The sequence below is a fragment of the Melopsittacus undulatus genome, chromosome 6 (genome assembly GCF_012275295.1).
Source record: "Melopsittacus undulatus isolate bMelUnd1 chromosome 6, bMelUnd1.mat.Z, whole genome shotgun sequence".
Taxonomy (NCBI): Eukaryota; Metazoa; Chordata; class Aves; order Psittaciformes; family Psittaculidae; genus Melopsittacus; species Melopsittacus undulatus.
In genome coordinates, this window is record NC_047532.1 from 74060189 (window position 1) to 74076170 (window position 15982).

General features: G+C 61.2%; 4 protein-coding genes across 9 annotated transcripts in view; 1 reads left to right on the top strand and 3 right to left on the bottom strand.

Annotated features, from left to right (window-relative positions):
• Nucleotides 1-1588, top strand: part of ZMYM3 (zinc finger MYM-type containing 3) — a 33004-nt gene extending 31416 nt beyond the window's left edge. For all 3 annotated transcript variants that reach the window (XM_034063694.1, XM_034063696.1, XM_034063695.1), the window contains one exon: nt 287-1588. In XM_034063694.1, the coding sequence (XP_033919585.1) occupies nt 287-485 (199 nt within the window). In that variant the 3' untranslated portion in view covers nt 486-1588. The remainder of the gene's footprint in view (nt 1-286) is intronic.
• A 510-nt stretch (nt 1589-2098) lies between these two features.
• Nucleotides 2099-3076, bottom strand: LOC101880756 (gap junction alpha-3 protein-like). The gene has a single exon (XM_005148336.3). The coding sequence runs from the start codon at nt 3074-3076 to the stop codon at nt 2099-2101; it is 978 nt and encodes a 325-aa protein (XP_005148393.3).
• Nucleotides 3077-3783: 707 nt separating this feature from the next.
• GJB1 (gap junction protein beta 1) lies at nt 3784-5514 on the bottom strand. The gene is made up of 2 exons (XM_005148238.3): nt 5407-5514; nt 3784-4789 (listed from the first exon to the last, which is right to left on the bottom strand). Exon 2 carries the CDS (start codon nt 4775-4777, stop codon nt 3941-3943), a length of 837 nt encoding a protein of 278 aa, XP_005148295.1. The 5' UTR covers nt 4778-4789; nt 5407-5514; the 3' UTR covers nt 3784-3940.
• Nucleotides 5515-10996: 5482 nt separating this feature from the next.
• Nucleotides 10997-15982, bottom strand: part of NLGN3 (neuroligin 3) — a 42154-nt gene continuing 37168 nt past the window's right edge. For all 4 annotated transcript variants that reach the window (XM_034063672.1, XM_034063674.1, XM_034063673.1 and 1 more), the window contains 2 exons: nt 14092-14881; nt 10997-13660 (listed from right to left, as the gene is read on the bottom strand). In XM_034063672.1, the coding sequence (XP_033919563.1) occupies nt 12823-13660; nt 14092-14881 (1628 nt within the window). In that variant the 3' untranslated portion in view covers nt 10997-12822. The remainder of the gene's footprint in view (nt 13661-14091; nt 14882-15982) is intronic.

The following is a 15982-nucleotide window of genomic DNA, read 5'->3' on the forward strand; positions in this document are numbered from 1 at the left end:
GCCTTGCCCAGGGTTTGCACTGCTTGTATAGGCCATGGTTGAGAGAATGCTTCTCTCTGCCCCCTTCCACTACTTTCCTCTCTCCAGCCAGGCAGGAGTGTGCAGTATGAGTACTCCTGCAGTGTGAGCTTGGCTGCTTAGGGGCTCTGGTCCTGAGCAAGGAGCTGCACACTCTGTGTCCTCATCTTGCCAAAGGATGAGAGGCTGTGACAAGCCTTGAGCCCCACCTTGATAGACTTAAGGCAGGCCAGGCTTTCCCAGGGCTCACCTCACTCTCTCTCTACAGTCCCGAGAGTCTGCGGACCCGCAACGATGTCTTTTACCTGCAGCCCGAACGTTCCTGCATCGCAGAGTCCCCACTCTGGTACTCGGTCATCCCCATGGACCGGAGCATGCTGGAGAGCATGCTGAACCGCATCTTGGTCGTGAGGGAGATCTATGAGGAGCACAGTCGTCTCAGTGGTCTGGAGGATGACATGGACTAAGAGGGAGGTGCTGCCAGGCTGGCTATGCCCCAGCCCTGGATGCCTCATGTCTCTGCCTCCTGCTACAGGCTGGGGGCTGTGCAGCGTGTGAGGGAATGGTGCTGCAGCAGTGCTGTCCCTTCATTGTTACTGGACTTGGACATCCCATCCTGCTCATCCACAGGCCTCCCCTCTGTACGTGGCCCCCACGCTCAGTCCTGCCCCCTCTCCTGGCTGCTGGGTGAGCGTCTTTCCCAGGGCCAGCCCCCACAGCACAAGGGGGCAGAACCTCTGGGGCAGCTTCACTTGCCAAGCCCTGTCCTCCCCTACCCAGAGCCCTGACACTACTCCCTCTGAACTGCACAATATTGAAGAGCATTGTCTGGGACCAGTGACCCTGAGGTTTTTAGTTCCCCCCTTCCTTTCACCTCCCCTGAGGAGGCTTCAGGTGCCACAGCAGGAAGGGTAGCTCTGCTGCTGCAGCAGGATGGTGCTTTTGAGCCAGTTGGGAAGGACCCTTGGCATCCTGAGAGCTGCTGTGTCAGAGAAAGAGCTTGTTCCCAGGGTGGGAGAGGTTCCTGTGCTGGAACACAAGGGCAGAGCCCTGGCCTCACTGAGGGGACACTTCCTGTGTACACCACTGGGCCACCTGCCTCAGTTTTGTTAATGTTTTCTGAGTTGGTGGAAAATTGATGGAGACGGGTCTGTGCCATCGCTGCTCCCCTTTCCCCACTGTCCCCTGTCCTGGCCCAACCTCCCTTCCTGGGTGCAAGGTGCCATCTGTGGGGTCCCTCTGCTGCCTCTCTCGGCTCAGGCAGCTGCTGGCAGAAGCAAGGAGCACTGCCTGGCCTGCACCTTCCCTCCTGCAGCAGCAGGGTGCCCGAGCCTGGCCCCAGCTGTGCTGCTGCCTCCTGCCCCTCCTTGTGTTTTGGTCGGTTTTCTTCAGCTGTACATGGGTCTCCTGTTGAGCCTGTATATATTGTTCTGGTCCCTGGCTTGGGACCATCTGTCCTCTGTTTCCATGTGGAGAGTGAGCCACTCATGTTGTAGTGATGCCAGGGCAGTAGGACTAACCCTGTGTCTCTGGAAGCCATTCATTTCAAATAAAGATGCAGAAAACTTTTGGCAGCCTCTGCTTGCCCTCGCCAGACAGGGGAGTGGAGCTAGTGTCCCACTGCTGCTGTGTGCCTTGCTCCTGTCCAGCCCTCCCTGCACTTCCTGCCTTTTCTGGCCATCGGTATGCTGGCCACTTGAGTGTGCTGGCGTGGCTCCCGCCCCTGTACCTGTGTGTACCAGCCCTTGCCCATAGGGCTGCAGTGGCCATGCCATGGCCATGCAGCCTGTCCATGGGATGGACCAGCTGGAGAGCGATGCCGTGGTGACTGGGCAGAGCAGGAGGCAAGTGACATGCAGTAGGTGTTTTATTTGCTCCCCCTGGGTTGACAGGCCCCAGCCCAGCCCCGCTCTCAGCGCCCCTGCTCCCAGGAGCACAGGCTGTGGCTGAGCCGTGTTCACGGAGCCCCTCTCATGCTGGCTGTGGGTTTCAAGCCACAAGTCTGGCAAGGCTCAGAGACAGAGCCGCCACTGTGGCCACCCATGCACTGCTCATCCTAGAGCATCTTACCAGGCCCTGTTCACACTGCCAAGTCTGCCCATCGCACCTTCCTATGGGACCCACTGGCCACCCCTAGCCATGCACCCGCCTTCTTCAGGGGTGTTAGGCTGGGGGGGGTTCTGCCAGGTGCTGTGGGGCTGCTGCTGCTGCCGGGAAGAGTGACACGGGAGCTGCAGGGACCTGCAGGACCACCAGGACTGGGCAGGATGCAGGACTTGGGGCCTGGCCCCTTGCCACACTTGGTGAAACCCAGATGGTAGATCTCCACCATGTTGAGCAGCAAGGACACACAGGACACCCCCAGCATGAAGAGGATGAAGATGGTCTTCTCGGTGGGCCGGGAGATGTAGCAGTTGACAGTATTGGGGCAGGGCCAGCGGCTGCAGGTGTAGAGGGGCTTCAGCTGGAACCCGTACAAGGTGTACTGGCCCACAATGAAGCCCACCTCCAAGAGAGCCTTGAAGACAACATTACAGACATATGTCCTCAGAATGGCTCCCCGCATGCAGACCCGTCCCCGCGCGTCCCTGGCAGGGAGCTGGGGTTGCCTTGCGCGCTGGCGCCGGGCCCTGCTGATGGCCCGTGCCACCGCTTGCTGCTGTGCCTTCTCCTCAAGATGCACCAGGTGCAGTATGTGGCCCAGGTACACGAGGCTGGGAGTGGAGACGAAGATGATCTGCAGGACCCAGAAGTGGAGGTGGGAGATGGGGAAGGTGCTGTCGTAACAGGCGTTCTGGCAGCCGGGCTGCTGTGTGTCACAGGAGAAGCCAGACAGCTCATCACCCCAGACACGCTCAGCGGCTGCCCCAAGCACCAGGATACGGAAGACGAAGAGGACAGTGAGCCAGACCTTCCCCACCACCGTGGAGTGCTCCTGGGCATTTTCCAGCAGCCGCCCCAGCAGGCTCCAGTCCCCCATGGCATGAGCCGCCGTGCCCTGCAAGACAGCCGCCCTCCAGCCATGACCACCCCACAACCCACCGAGCCACCACCCCATTCGCTGGCCAGGCAGATGTGCAGGGACCCGACCCAAGGCTGCCCCTGGGCTGTCCTCACCCTACATCCCAAGGGACCCCCTAACCTGTCATGGGGGGGGCAGCAGGAGCAAAGACCTGGCAGAAAGCAGCCCAGCCAAGCCGGGAGCACTGCGGGGACAAGGCATCAAGGGGACCCCTCACCATTAGCCAGCATGTGGGACAGAGCCCACTGCTCCCGCGCTGTTGGCTCCCCTTGGCAAGGTGGTGTGGGTGCTGCAAGGCCCCTTCCCAGCTGGTCCCTGGCTCCTCGGTGGGATGCGGATGAGTCTGCCTGGCTCTGCGTGTCTCTTGATAGGTGCAGGGTTACAGGGGCATGAGGCAGCTGTGTGCCCCATTGGTGGCTCTAGCAGTGACTGGCAGATGAAACAGCCACTGCAGAAATATTTTACCTCTATTTTTGGTCTGGGCACTTTTCTAAATATATTTGGGGCTGCAGGGCTGGTGTTGGGGGAGCATGAGCCCTTGGACACTGCTCAATGCCACCCAGGGGTCACTTGCTCCTTTATGACAGCTGCCAGGGCATCATGGCCATGATCTGACCTGAGCTCTGCAGCACCACAGCCCCTGGTGGCACCCATCTAGTCTAGGGTGCAGGGGCAGGCACCCTACACTGGCACCCAAGCCCCTGGTATGTCCCATCCAGAGCAGAAAGGAGGGAGGCAGTGCCTGAGAAACAAGATTTAATGGCCCCAGATGCCCTCCTGGACATCCAGAAGGGCTGGACTGGCACCTGAAGGATGCTGTTCCTCAGGGGCAGGGACAGCACACGGCCATGGGGCAGCTTTGGGGCAGGGCCAAGGGCTGGGGCCAGCACAATGCTAGCCCTAGCAGGCAGAGCAGCGATCGCCCTTCTCCTGTAGCCCGGAGTTGCGCCGCAGCATGTCCTTGAGGGAGCCATCCTGCTCCGTCAACAGCTGGTTGATCTCGTTCTGCTTGTACTCGGAGGAAAGCTTGTGCCCATAGAAGGAGCCCTTCCCTGATGGGTTGGGGTTGTGCTGGCCTCGGCGGGCACAGGCCCTCACCACCAGGTAGACCAGCTCCGCCATGTTGAGGACAATGCAGATGCTGGAGGTGACCAGCATGAAGACAGTGAAGATGGTCTTCTCTGTGGGCCGGGAGATGAAGCAGTCAACGATGTTGGGGCAGGGGTAAGCCTCACACTTGACCAGACGCATCATCTGATAGCCCGGGTAGAGCATGTAGAAGATGTACATAAACACGGCCTCAAAGAGCAGCCTGAAGACCACACTGCAGACGTATGTCCACCACAGCGAACCCGATATGCGCATCTTGTGCTTCTTCACCTCCTCCATGTGCTTGGGATCTGCATGCCCCGTCAGCACCAGCAGCTTCTTTTCCTGATGCTGCTGGTAGGCTACGTGCATGGCCACGAGAAGGGCTGGTGTGGTGACGAGGATGAGCTGCAGGGCCCACAGACGGATATGGGAGATAGGGAAGAAGTGGTCATAGCAGACACTGTTGCAGCCAGGCTGCTGGGTGTTGCAGGTGAAGGCAGCCTTCTCATCCCCCCACACGCTCTCTGCTGCCACCACCAGCACCATTATCCGGAAGATGAAGATGACGGAGAGCCAGATGCGCCCGATGGCAGTGGAGTGGCGGTTCACCCCGCTCAGCACTGTGTACAGGCCAGCCCAGTTCATCGTTCCTCACGTCTGCAGGAGTGAGCAGCAAGAGTGTTAGGAGTGGGAAGGGCCCCTGGCAGTCCCAGCCCTAGTGGCACAGCGGGAGCAGTGCACTGCCACAGCCCTGGGAGGGGGGCAGCAAGATGGACAGACTGCAGGCTGGCTCCGACTGCTGATGCGGCTCAGGGCAGGCAGGACACGGGTTGGTGCCAGCTGCTCCTGCCCTGCCACCCCACACTGCCATAGGGATCCTAACCCACAGCTGCCACGGAGGACGGAGGTGAAGTTCCCACACTTTTGCAGGGATGCCCAATCCACACCCAGCACTGAGCTCTCTGCTAGCGATGGACCCAAAGACCTGCACAGGCTCCTCTGCACCAGGACCTCCCTGCTCTTGTCTCCCCATTCCCTGCAGCAGTGGGGCCAAGGAGCCTCAAGCTGGCAGTTGCAAAGCCATACATTGCCACCCTCCTAGTGCCGTCCCTGTCTGGGGCATGAGGTGACCCCACATCCCAAGCACAGACCCCACCACCCTGTTGGGACCACCCACCAGCACTGAGCAGCCCCAGGAGCTGTTTCCCACCCTCAGCACAAGCCTGGACCTGTCCCCGGCCACCCCTGGTGTGGAGGGTCCTGGCAGCTCATACCTGCCGGTGAGAAAGGGTCCTCGCGAGCTGCCCCCAGTGGCCCTTCTAAAGTCTCATGTCTCCCACCGGCGAGCTCTGCTCCGCCTGCCCTCGTCCCTATCCGCCACTGCCCTGCACTGGAAGTCATATGCTGCTTTATAAACTATTTACATACAATGAGGCCTTTATCAGTCCCTGAACAACACACTTTAGCATTCAGATCCAACACCCTGACTTCCGCCCACCCTGGCCAAACAAAGTGCCTGTGTGCTGCATTCCCTCCACACAGCCCCACACCCGCTCCCCCCGCCCCAGCCCTGCACCGGCCATAGTTCCCCCTGACCCCTGGCTATGGGGTGCTCATCAGGACCTGTGGCTCAGGCACCACCGGGCTGGATGGATACCCTGCTACGTGCCCACCCTGCAGGGTCGGCACAGGGCATCCTGACTGGAGATGGGGTCTGGCTGCTCCCCAGCACTCTGTGGGGACCTGGGGGGCTGAGTGAGCTGGGTACCGCCCCCATGGGTCCCCCATGTTCTTTAGGCACTGCTGCCAGGGGACTGATGTCAGCAGTGACGGCTGTGAGGGTGCTGGAACTGACTGGACCAGGCACATTCAGGCTGGAATAGAGCGATGCCATGTCCAGCTGTTCCAGCGATCCCTTGCATGGCTTCTGGAGTCTCCTCCAGAGCTCTTTGATCTTCCAAGCTGGGTCAGGCTCTCTTAGAATGAAACAGACTGGTTTGGGTTGGAAGGACCTTAAAGCTCACCCAGTTCCAACCCCTGCCACAGACAGGGACACCTTCCACTGCAGCAGCTGCTCCAAGCCCCTGTGTCCAACCTGGCCTTGAACACTGCCAGGGATGGGGCAGCAACAGCTTCTCTGGGCACCCTGTGCCAGCGCCTCAGCACCCTCCCAGGGAAGAACTTGTGCCTAATGTCTAATCTAAATCTCTCCTCTGTCACACGTCCCTCGGGTTTTGTCCTCAGCTTCAACTAAGGAGCAGCACATCCAGTAAAATCTACGAGGTGGGGACCTGCAGATTGGTGGGGCAACAGTGCCACCCCAATGGTACCGTCACCCCTTATCCCAGGTTGAGAGTACCTGGAGCTGCAGGAGCAGTAGTGGGCAAAGCCCCTCTGGTGGAGCTGAGAGGAGGGCAGTAGGTGCCCCGTCCAGGATTTGCTCCTTGCTCTATGCTCCCCAGAGCTCCAGCACCCGTGGCTCTACCCTCCCCAGACCATAGCCAAGCCCTTTGAGGCCCCCACCCTGGAACCCCACTGCTCCCCCCAGTCGGGAGGCGTGTGGCCAGCGCCGCAGCGGTGCCGTGCCCCCCAGGCTCTCACCTCAGCGCCAGGACAGGCAAAGCTCTCGGGAGCGCAGTGGCCTCAGCCTCCACGCAGCACCCTGGACTTTATACTGCCCTGCGGCGCGTCACCCCCCTCCCAAACAGCCTCGCTCCTTCCAGGACCTGCTCCCTGCCAAGTAAACACCGCCGCTGTGTCCCGCCGGGCTCAGCCGAAGCACCCTATGGGACAACCCCTGTGCGGGAAGCCCCTCAAGCTCTCAGGTCCCCCCCGCCGCTATCCCCGCTGTACGTGTCCTCCCTGCCACGTGCCCCGCGAACTCCGCACATGCCCCACAGCAGGGCCCCGCTCTGCCCCCGGAGCACCTTGATCTGCTGCCGCAGGCTGCCGGCTGGTCCCCGGGAAGCCACCAACACCCAGATCTAACGTGTAAAAGCGCCGCGGGGAGAAGGCAAACAGCCGGTCAACGATTAACCGGGCTAACGGCCCGCTCCAAGGTCCCGCCGCCCAGCACCCTGCGAGGCGCCGGGACGGGGAGACCCTGCCCCGAGGTGGGCTGTGGGGACCCGCACGGAACCCCCGGCATGGAACGTCCCGCACAGACCCCCCCCATGAGGACTGCGGGGTGGCACCGGGGGGCGGTGGGGGCGAGGGGAGGTCCCTCCGCGGCGTGGAGGGTGTGGGGGACAGTGGGGGCCGGGGGCGGCCGGGCGGATGCGGGGCGAGGGGGGCCGGCCAGGGCCGCAATCTCGGCCCGCGATAAGCCACTGGGTGAGTCAGCAGCGCCCGGGGGGAAGCGGGAGCGGCTGCAGCCGCCGGCAACGCCCTGGACCGCGATCCCGGGGATCGGGACGTGCTGGGGAACAGGGGGGGACCTGCCCGGAGAGGCGGGTGGGGGAAGGGATGAGCCTGGGAAGTGGTGGGGAGAAGGCAAAGGGGGCAGTATGGGCAAGGGGCTAAAGGGGCCAGGGAGGGGAGGGGGCACTGGGGGGCCCTGGTGGGGGGTCAGACTGGTGGGCACTGGAGGATTTGTGGGGGCTGGTGCAGGAGTCAGGCTGGGGGGGAGCACTCGGGGTGCTGGGAGCCAGGCTGGGGGGGCTGGGGGCAGCCGGGCCGGCGGGTTCGTGGTCGCCATTTGCGCCCGCCGTGGCAGTAGGGGGCGCTGCGGGGCCGGACCGAGCGGACGGCGGGGCAGCGCGCGCCCGAGGGGGCTCATGGCGTGGGAGCGGGCACGGAAGCACCCTAAAAATGGGAGAAAACCCCGTGTCAGTGGGAGCTGCTGCTGCCCGCTGCTGCCCGCCCCTTGCTGCACGCTGCTGCCTGCCCGCTGCTGCCTGCCCCTTGCTGCCCGCTCCTGCCCGCTGCTGCTGTCTGCTGCTGCCCGCTCCTGCCCGCTGCTGCCTGCCGGCTGCTGCTGCCCGCTGCTGTCCTCAGGGGGAGATTATGGGAGGACCTGAAGCGCCGGAGATGGGCGGGAGCGGGTAGCACCCTCCCCTGTCCGGGGCGGCCGCTGACCTCCGGGCCCGGTCTCCAACACTGGCGTCCGTTTGCAAAGCGGTTGTGCAAAAGCCACCGGTCAAGGGCAGGCTGTACGCAGCCTGGAGCTGAAGCTGCCTCCAGTGAGTGGAAAACTGCCCCATCTGTGCCCATAGGGACCAGTAACGGGCTCTTTGTTAATGACGTTAGTTACGAGGTCAGTTGGGTATCTGAAGTTCTGAAGTTGCAAGTGAGGAGCTTGTGTACGTGGGCACATCACACACAGACAAGCTGATGAGATGGGCAGGGCTGAGCCAACATCTGGATGGTGGGACCGGAGTGATTCGGCTACTGGCACCTTGCTAGGAGGAGACCTCAGCACCCAGCAGTCTGCAAGGAAACCCAGCTCCAACCACTGCTGAAACATCCCAGCTGCCAGGAGACAACACATGCTGCAGAGCAGGCTCTCCGAGCTCCCTTGCTCCTGCTGCCCTGCCAAGGGCAGGGGTGGCCCCAAGCATGGCTCAGCCTTGCTGCCAGCCTGGATGGCTGTGGATGGTGGATGGTGTGTATGTGTATGGATGTGGATGGTGTAGGGTCCTCCAGGCATCCAGGCTTGAGCTGATGTCAGGACAGGAGTCCCTGGATCAATGCTGCTGTCCTCAGAGAGACAAACCCCCTGGTATGAGTTACCTCTGCTTGGGAAGGGCATTGGCAGCAGATGACCACAGAAATCCTTTGTGCCACTGCAGCATGGGACGGAGTGGGTTGCAGTGCATGGTGTAACAGCTTGTCCTGCCACCGGTAGGTCTGCTGTCGTGGGTGCATCAGGGACCAGGACACTGTCCCAGTGATGCTGCTGTGCAGAGCAGCATCCCTACCCTCCTGCTGGCTGTGGCTTCCAGAGCAGGAAGGAGGCAGGCACAGTTCACTCATCCCCTCCCCATGCCAGGTACACCTTTGTGGTACAGTTTCCTCATGTTTCTCTTTGCCAGCAGCCCTGAAGATCATAGGTTTATAGAATGGTTTGGGTTGGAAGGGACCTTAAAGCTCATCCAGTTCCAACCCCTGCCATGGGCACCTTCCACTAAAGTAGGTTGCTCCAAGCCCGTTTGAACTTGGCCTTGAACACTGCCATGGATGGGGCAGCAACAGCTTCTCTGGGAAATGTCCTCTGAAGCTGAGGATGTCCCACAATCATCACAGAGATGTTAACAGTATGTACCACCTGGGACACACTGTCCCCTGGGCTTTGTCAGGTCTCAAACTGCTGCTGATGGTCGAGGACACCCTGGACAGATGGCAGGCTCAGGAGTTTTGTAAAGACAGTAGCGTAATAGCAATGTGTCATTGTCACCAGACTACCCTTGGGGTTCTAGTTCTAGTTGGGGTGGCCGTGCTGGAACATAGGGTCAGCAGGCAGCTAGGGCTGTGCAAGGATGAGGCGGTGGGCCAGAACGGCAGGGCAAGCACCTATTATGGGGCAGGGAGGCATCTCCCCTTCAAAAGGGCACTAGGCACCACAGAGTAGGCAGCTGGCGATGCCAACATCACCTGGATGGGCCATTGGCCACCTGTCAGGGCTGGCCCTGTGGCCCTGCTGCTTGCAACACGGCAAGGGGGCTGTTGTTGAAGCTGTGCTGCAGAGCATCAAGCATTTCTATGGAAACCTGATCCCGTGGCCTGATGTGAGTTTTTCACCTTGGTTTCTCTACCAGCTGGTCATTAGCCAGGGGTACTTGGTGGTTGCAATGGATGGCACTGGGATGGCTGCCTTGGGGCTGCCAGGTGGTTTGGACCAGAGAGGCCAGCAGTTGGGGCAGCACTGTAAGGGGCTGCAGGTCTGGATTCAGATGGGCAGCTTTCCCTTGCCCAGAGAGCTGAGCCTGCAGGCAGCATTTCTGTCTGTTGGCATGGAAAAGACCAGGGGAAGTCAGCCCCAAGCCCTGGGCACGATTCCCATCTGCCCATCAGAGCCCCATCACAGCTTGGCTCTGTGGCTACTGCCCTGCAGTGTCCCTGCCCTTGGTGGCATGGCACAGCACGGCATGTCACCCTGCCCACCACTGGCACCTTCCCCACCCTCCCCATCTGCCCCATGGTGAGGGGTCCACCACCATCCCCAGCTGGTGCTCCCAGGGCATGCCCATGCTGCCGGCCATAAGCTGATGTTCCAGAGCACAGGGCACAGGCTGGCAGGGGCTGCAGGACCCCTGCATTGGGCAGCACTGGGGGGATCTGGCACAGGGGCTGGAGCACGGTGCTGAGTGGGGTGACATGTGCCAGTGACACTGTAGCTGCAGTGGTTCCCTGGGACAGCAGGGCAGAGCCCCCCATACAGTCCCTCACTGTCCCTTGCCTGCCACCTGCCCCCTGCCCCTCTGGCTTGGGGCTCAGCCCTGGCTCTGCTGCCTGCATGCTGCCTGCAGGCAATTCAGGACCCATGCCTGGTTTCCATGGCAACTCCAGTTGAAATTACATTAAAAAGAAATGAAACCAGCAGCTTTTCTGTTTGGCAAGCAGGGGGAAGGGAGCTGGGTTGGGAAAAATGGGGGGTAGGGGAAGATGAGATCTCACATGGTGGTGGTGGGGCAGCAGGGCTGGTGGCGTGCAGGGATCCCCCACACTGCAGCATCTGAGTCCCACAGTGCTGGTTTGCATGTGTATTGTGCTGGGGTGATCCCAGGATCCTCCTGTTGCACCCACAGTGTGGGTGCCACAGACATGGACACTGCCCGGACCCCCTGCCAGCAAGCACAGCCACGGCCCCCACCCAGCCTGGGAGCCCCCAGCCCCTGCACACTCCAAGAAGATGTTAAGACACACTACTATTAAAAATATCACTTCTGTTTTATTTGGAATTTGTTACTTTGCGCAGGTGACAGGGTATAAATACATTCTCCAATGAGGATCCTCATCGCTGCCCGGGGCTGTGGCAGGGCGCAGGGCCGGGGTGCACTGGCCCCAGGTCATAGGGCCAGCCGGCACCGGTGCGTCACGGCCGCCAGCTCTGGCAGCGTCTGCCAGCCGGACCGACTGCACAGGGACGAGTTATAGTGTCCCCACAGGACCCGATTCTTCCTCATGCCTCCCCAGGCCCTGCCCTGGGGGCCAGTGCCCACCATGGGGGGAGCTGAGACTGTGCTGCCCCATGTGAGCTCCCACACCCAGATGCACCAAAACCTTGAGCCCTGCCACCCACAGCTGCCTGCCACCACCAGCCCAGCGGGTGTCCCAGCCCCATCACCCCCAGTTGCCCAGTCAAGCAGCCCTGCTCTATACCAGCTGCATGCCCCAGATGCCAGAGCTGGGGTCACCCCACGGTGGGGGGAAGGCCCCAGCAGAAGCAAGGCAGGCAGCAGAGTAGCTGTCAGTGAGCAGCTTCACCCTAACCCAGCCAGTGCCCCCAGTGCTGCACACCCTGCTGCAAGCTGCAAACCACTGGTGGCTAGGGAGGGCACAGCTGCCTGCGGGCAGTGGTGAAGAGACCTAGGATGCTCCCAAAGGAGCAGGGTAGGCTGCGGACCACTGGGACATGGTGCTGAGGGTCTGCCCTGGTTTTCGGGGTGTGGGCTGATGGTGCTCCCAGCAGTTGATGCCCCTGTGGGGTGGTGGCTGGCAGGGGCTGTGGTGGCAGCAGGGAGGGCTGGGGCTGTGGGTGCCCACAGTCCGGCCCATTGGGTTGGCTGTTTGGCTGAGACACACGGGCATGGGCGACAGAGGAGGGAGAATATCAAAAATACAAAAGAGGGCAAGAGGCAGCACCCTGCCTTGTGCCCGTGGGGGCCGTGGGGCGCCAGCACCGTGTGCACAAGCTGGCTTCCAACTGGCTTTTTATTTTGTATCAAGAACACTTGGTTTTAAAATCTTTACAAAGGACAAAACGCGGCGACTCCGTTAGTTGTGTAAAGAACTAAAGATCTGCTTAAAAAACGTCTCTGCAAAGAGAAACAACTGACACAAAAGAGATTCTCTGCAGCGCAAAGAGGGGTGGATGTGCCAAGTCTCCAGCCCGGGGCTCTGCGCCCAGGGTCCCCAGCCCCCGGCACTGGCCCCTGCGCCCGCACCCAGCACAAGGCCAGGTCTCTGGGCCCTGCCTGCTCCCTCTGCCTGTAGCACCATGGCCCACGGCTGCTTCTCAACACAGGGAAGGAGCCGATTCCAGGGCACTGGGGATGCCAAGCTGCCCAAGGATGCTGCACACCAGTTGATGGGACGCTCAGCCCCACTCCTCGCTCCTCATCCATCCAGAGGTGCTCAGCAGGCAGAGCACTGGAGATGTGATCACCCTGGGGGAGGCACAGCCCTGGTGCAGGGAGCCCCGTGGCTGCTGCCAGGAGGGTCCCCTCCTGCCTGCTGGTGCCAGGGCATGGGCGAAGGGGCTGAGCTGTGTTCCCCCGGCATCCCAGCAGCGCCCCTGGGGGAGCAGGGAGAGTCAAAGCACTTCCCGAAAGTTAGATAGGAACGAAAGAAAGCGCTGGGGGGGAGCGGGCCTCGGCCGCGCTGGGACCCCGCAGGTCTCCGGCTGCAGAGCCGCACTATCCACGGCACTGCCTCTCGGCCCGGGGAGCTCCGCTGGCCCCGGCAGTCCCTCTGCCAGTGTCTGTGCGTGCATGTGAGTGCGTGCATGCGTGTGCGCAGGTGGCGGGCGGCTATACCCGCGTGGTGGAGTGTGAGTGCGGCAGCCCCGTGCTGTTGAAGCCGGCAGTGAAGGTGTTGTAGGGGTGCAGGGTCTGCAGCCCCACCAACGAGTTGGGGATCATAGTGATGGTGTTGGGGGTCATGAGCGGGATGTCATCTGGAGAGCGGCGCAGGGTGAGGGTGTAGTCGGGCAGAGCGGCCAGGCGCAGGGCATCGTGAGGCGGCACAGCCTCACACTCGTGGTGGCCCTGGGTCACCTGCAAGGATGGCATCTCCTCGTCTGGTGCATGGACCATGTCGTTGGCAGTGCCACGCTGGGGGCTGGGCTGCCGGTGTGTGTCCTGCCGGCGCTTGTCCTTGCGGTAGTAGAGGGCGGCAAAGGCCAGCACGTTGAGGAAGAGAAGGGAGGCACCCACAGCAATGGTGACGCTCAACTCTGTGGAGTAGTCACGGGGGCTCTCGAGCAGGGTGCCTGCCTCTTGCTCTGGGCTCCACTTCTCCTTCCCGTTGTCACTGTTGTAGGCGGGTGAGATGGCAGGGCGCTTGGTGGTCCAGATCTTGCCATTGGGACGGCGGGTGATGTGGGAGTTCTGCGTGGTGTCAGGGGGCGGCACTTTGGTGGTGGTGGAGGTGTAGTGGAACATATCGTGTAGGTTGTACAGGTGGGGGACGAGGTGCTTCCAGAAAGCCACCTTGGTGGCTCGGTAGTGGTCACGTACTCGTGGCTTCAGCCCAATGTGCAGGTACAGCTGGTCACGGGGGTTGTACTTGGACCAGGCCACCTCCTCAAACCGATTGGCCTTGGTGTGGATGAACTTGGTGTCCTGGGGGACAGGCTTGTTGGGGTCCCTGCAAAATAGGCAAAACAGAGCTAGCACTGGGAAAACCAGAGATCAGGAAGGAGAGCTGGACACAGAAATGGAAGCTGGGGGGATCTTTGCAAGGCATGGCAATATTGGAGGCCTGTGAAAGGTCCTGCATAGCTGGACAGCACTCCAAACCCGATCAAGTCTCATGCATGATGACCAATGGCCAGTCAACCTCCCCACCCCTGTGCTTGGTGAGGTCCTGTTCCAGGGGCTAGCCTGTGCTCAGCTTTCTCTGTGCCCTGATCCCACTGGAGGTGAAGCACACAAACCTCTGGGCACAGAGGCTTCAGTGTTCCACACCAGGCAGGACATCCCCCCCCCCCACACACACACACACACACCAGAACAGCCCTGAGGGGTGCAGCTTCAGTAAGTGCAGATCCTCCAGGCACAACACCCATCCCCACTCACCCTGTCTTGGCAAAGTTGGTCCAATAGGTCATCACCACAGCACTGAGCATGATGTCATTCTTGGAGAAGTTGCAGGGAAACAGATCTGTGGGGCCAATCATGGGGATCCCGAACACATAAGGCACCTCATCCCCGTGGGCCGCGTCAGACCACGCAGGCTTCATCAGGCTCTGGCAGTGGTGGTAGAAGGCGTAGAAGTAGGTGGGGGAGCCATAGCGGGCATGCAGGTCAGCTGTCACCACCGATGGCTCTACCCACTGGTGGTCAGTGAAGAGGGCCACCAGAGTCTTGCGACGTGTCTCAGGGTTGTCCCTGTCGGCCCAGTCTGTGTACATGAACTTGATGGTCTCCCGCAAGGTGTCCTTGCCCTCAGGGTAGCCATACAAGTTGTCTACGAAGTTGGAGACTGAATAGTCAAAGTCACTGCCTGAGACGCCATCCTCAGGGTCCACAACACCCTCCACAAACTTCAGGCCCTCACCTTGGTTGACCCCCAGCATTATATCATAGTTGAGGAACTCGCCCTGCTCCATTAGGATCTCTGGGTCATCTGGGATCACATCCCCGTCAATTACAGGCCCAAAGGCCACGTGGTAGCGAGCTGGCTGGATGTCTTGCTCCACCAGCTCCTTGGCACTCTTCTGCCGCAGGCAGTCCACCATGTCCACTGTGTCCAGCACGTTGCAACCCACCTTGTCAGCCAGCATGCTGGTGTACTTCACGGGCTGGTAGTTCACTGCCCAGCTGGAGAGTGCGGAGCCGCTCTGGATGATGGCTCTCTGGAAGAGACCTGGAAGACAGGCAATGGGCAAAGGAAGTTCACAGTGCTGTTCCAACACCCCAGCACTGCAGTGTGGGATGCAGCATGGAGAAGACATTGATGCCCTTGGACCCCTGCAAGGAGCAAGTGCTCCAGCCCATACCTGGCCCTGACCCGGGCTGTGCTGTCTTCTGAGGCAGGCTCACACAGGGGGTCAGCTCAGGGCCACTGAGTGGCCGGGTGATGACAGGGCATGCAGCAGGTTCTCCTGGCAGCAGCCAAGGGCTGCTGCAGTCCCACTGCAGGGGGTGGCCTGGCACCCCTCTGCTGTGGGGAGGAGCGGGGCCATGGCTACATCACAGCCTGGCTCCACTGAGCAGCTCATGCTGTCCAGCCACCCCAGGGTGTTCTGAGCCCCAAGGCGCATGTGCTGCCCCACTCAGAGCATCCTCCAGCCCAGGGTGGCCTCATGGAGCAGTTTGGCTGCATGCTGGCAGCAGCGGGAGGGTTAATGCATGCTTGGGGACAATTAACCCTGCATGTCCCACCCTACTGCTTTGTCAGGGTCCCCCTCACCCCCCTCCCTGCCGCTTCCTGCCCAGCTGGGGCTGCTCGGTGCCAATCCGGCTCTGCAGAAGCACGCTGCCAGATGCACAAAGAGGGCCTTTCTGCCACCGGGAACACAGAGGGAGTGGACTTTCGCCCTGGAAAATGGGGCCACAAAGGCCCTGGCCCAGGCGGAGGAATGTGTGGCTACGCTCCAACCCCATGTCAATGGCGCTTGTGCTAGGAATACAAAGGGCGGTGAGGAAGTGGAGCCTCCGGGGCCATGAAAGGCAGCCAGGCTTGGGGTGCACCCTGGGGTCCCTGCTTTTGGGCCAGCCCTCTCTGGCACCCTGGGTGCTGCCTGCACCCTTGTCAGACCCTGACACTAGGTTGCCATGAGAGACTGTCTCAGGTGGTCCCTGAAAGCTGCGGGCACAGCAGGATGGTGTCTGTGAGGCTGCCCCTGGCCCCCTGAATCATGGAGTGCCTGCATGAAAGTCCCCGTGCAACCAAGGCCATGTCACCCTGCAGGGGAAACATGCACCTTCCTCCAGCAGAAGTGTTTGGAGGCTCCTGGCTCCCAGC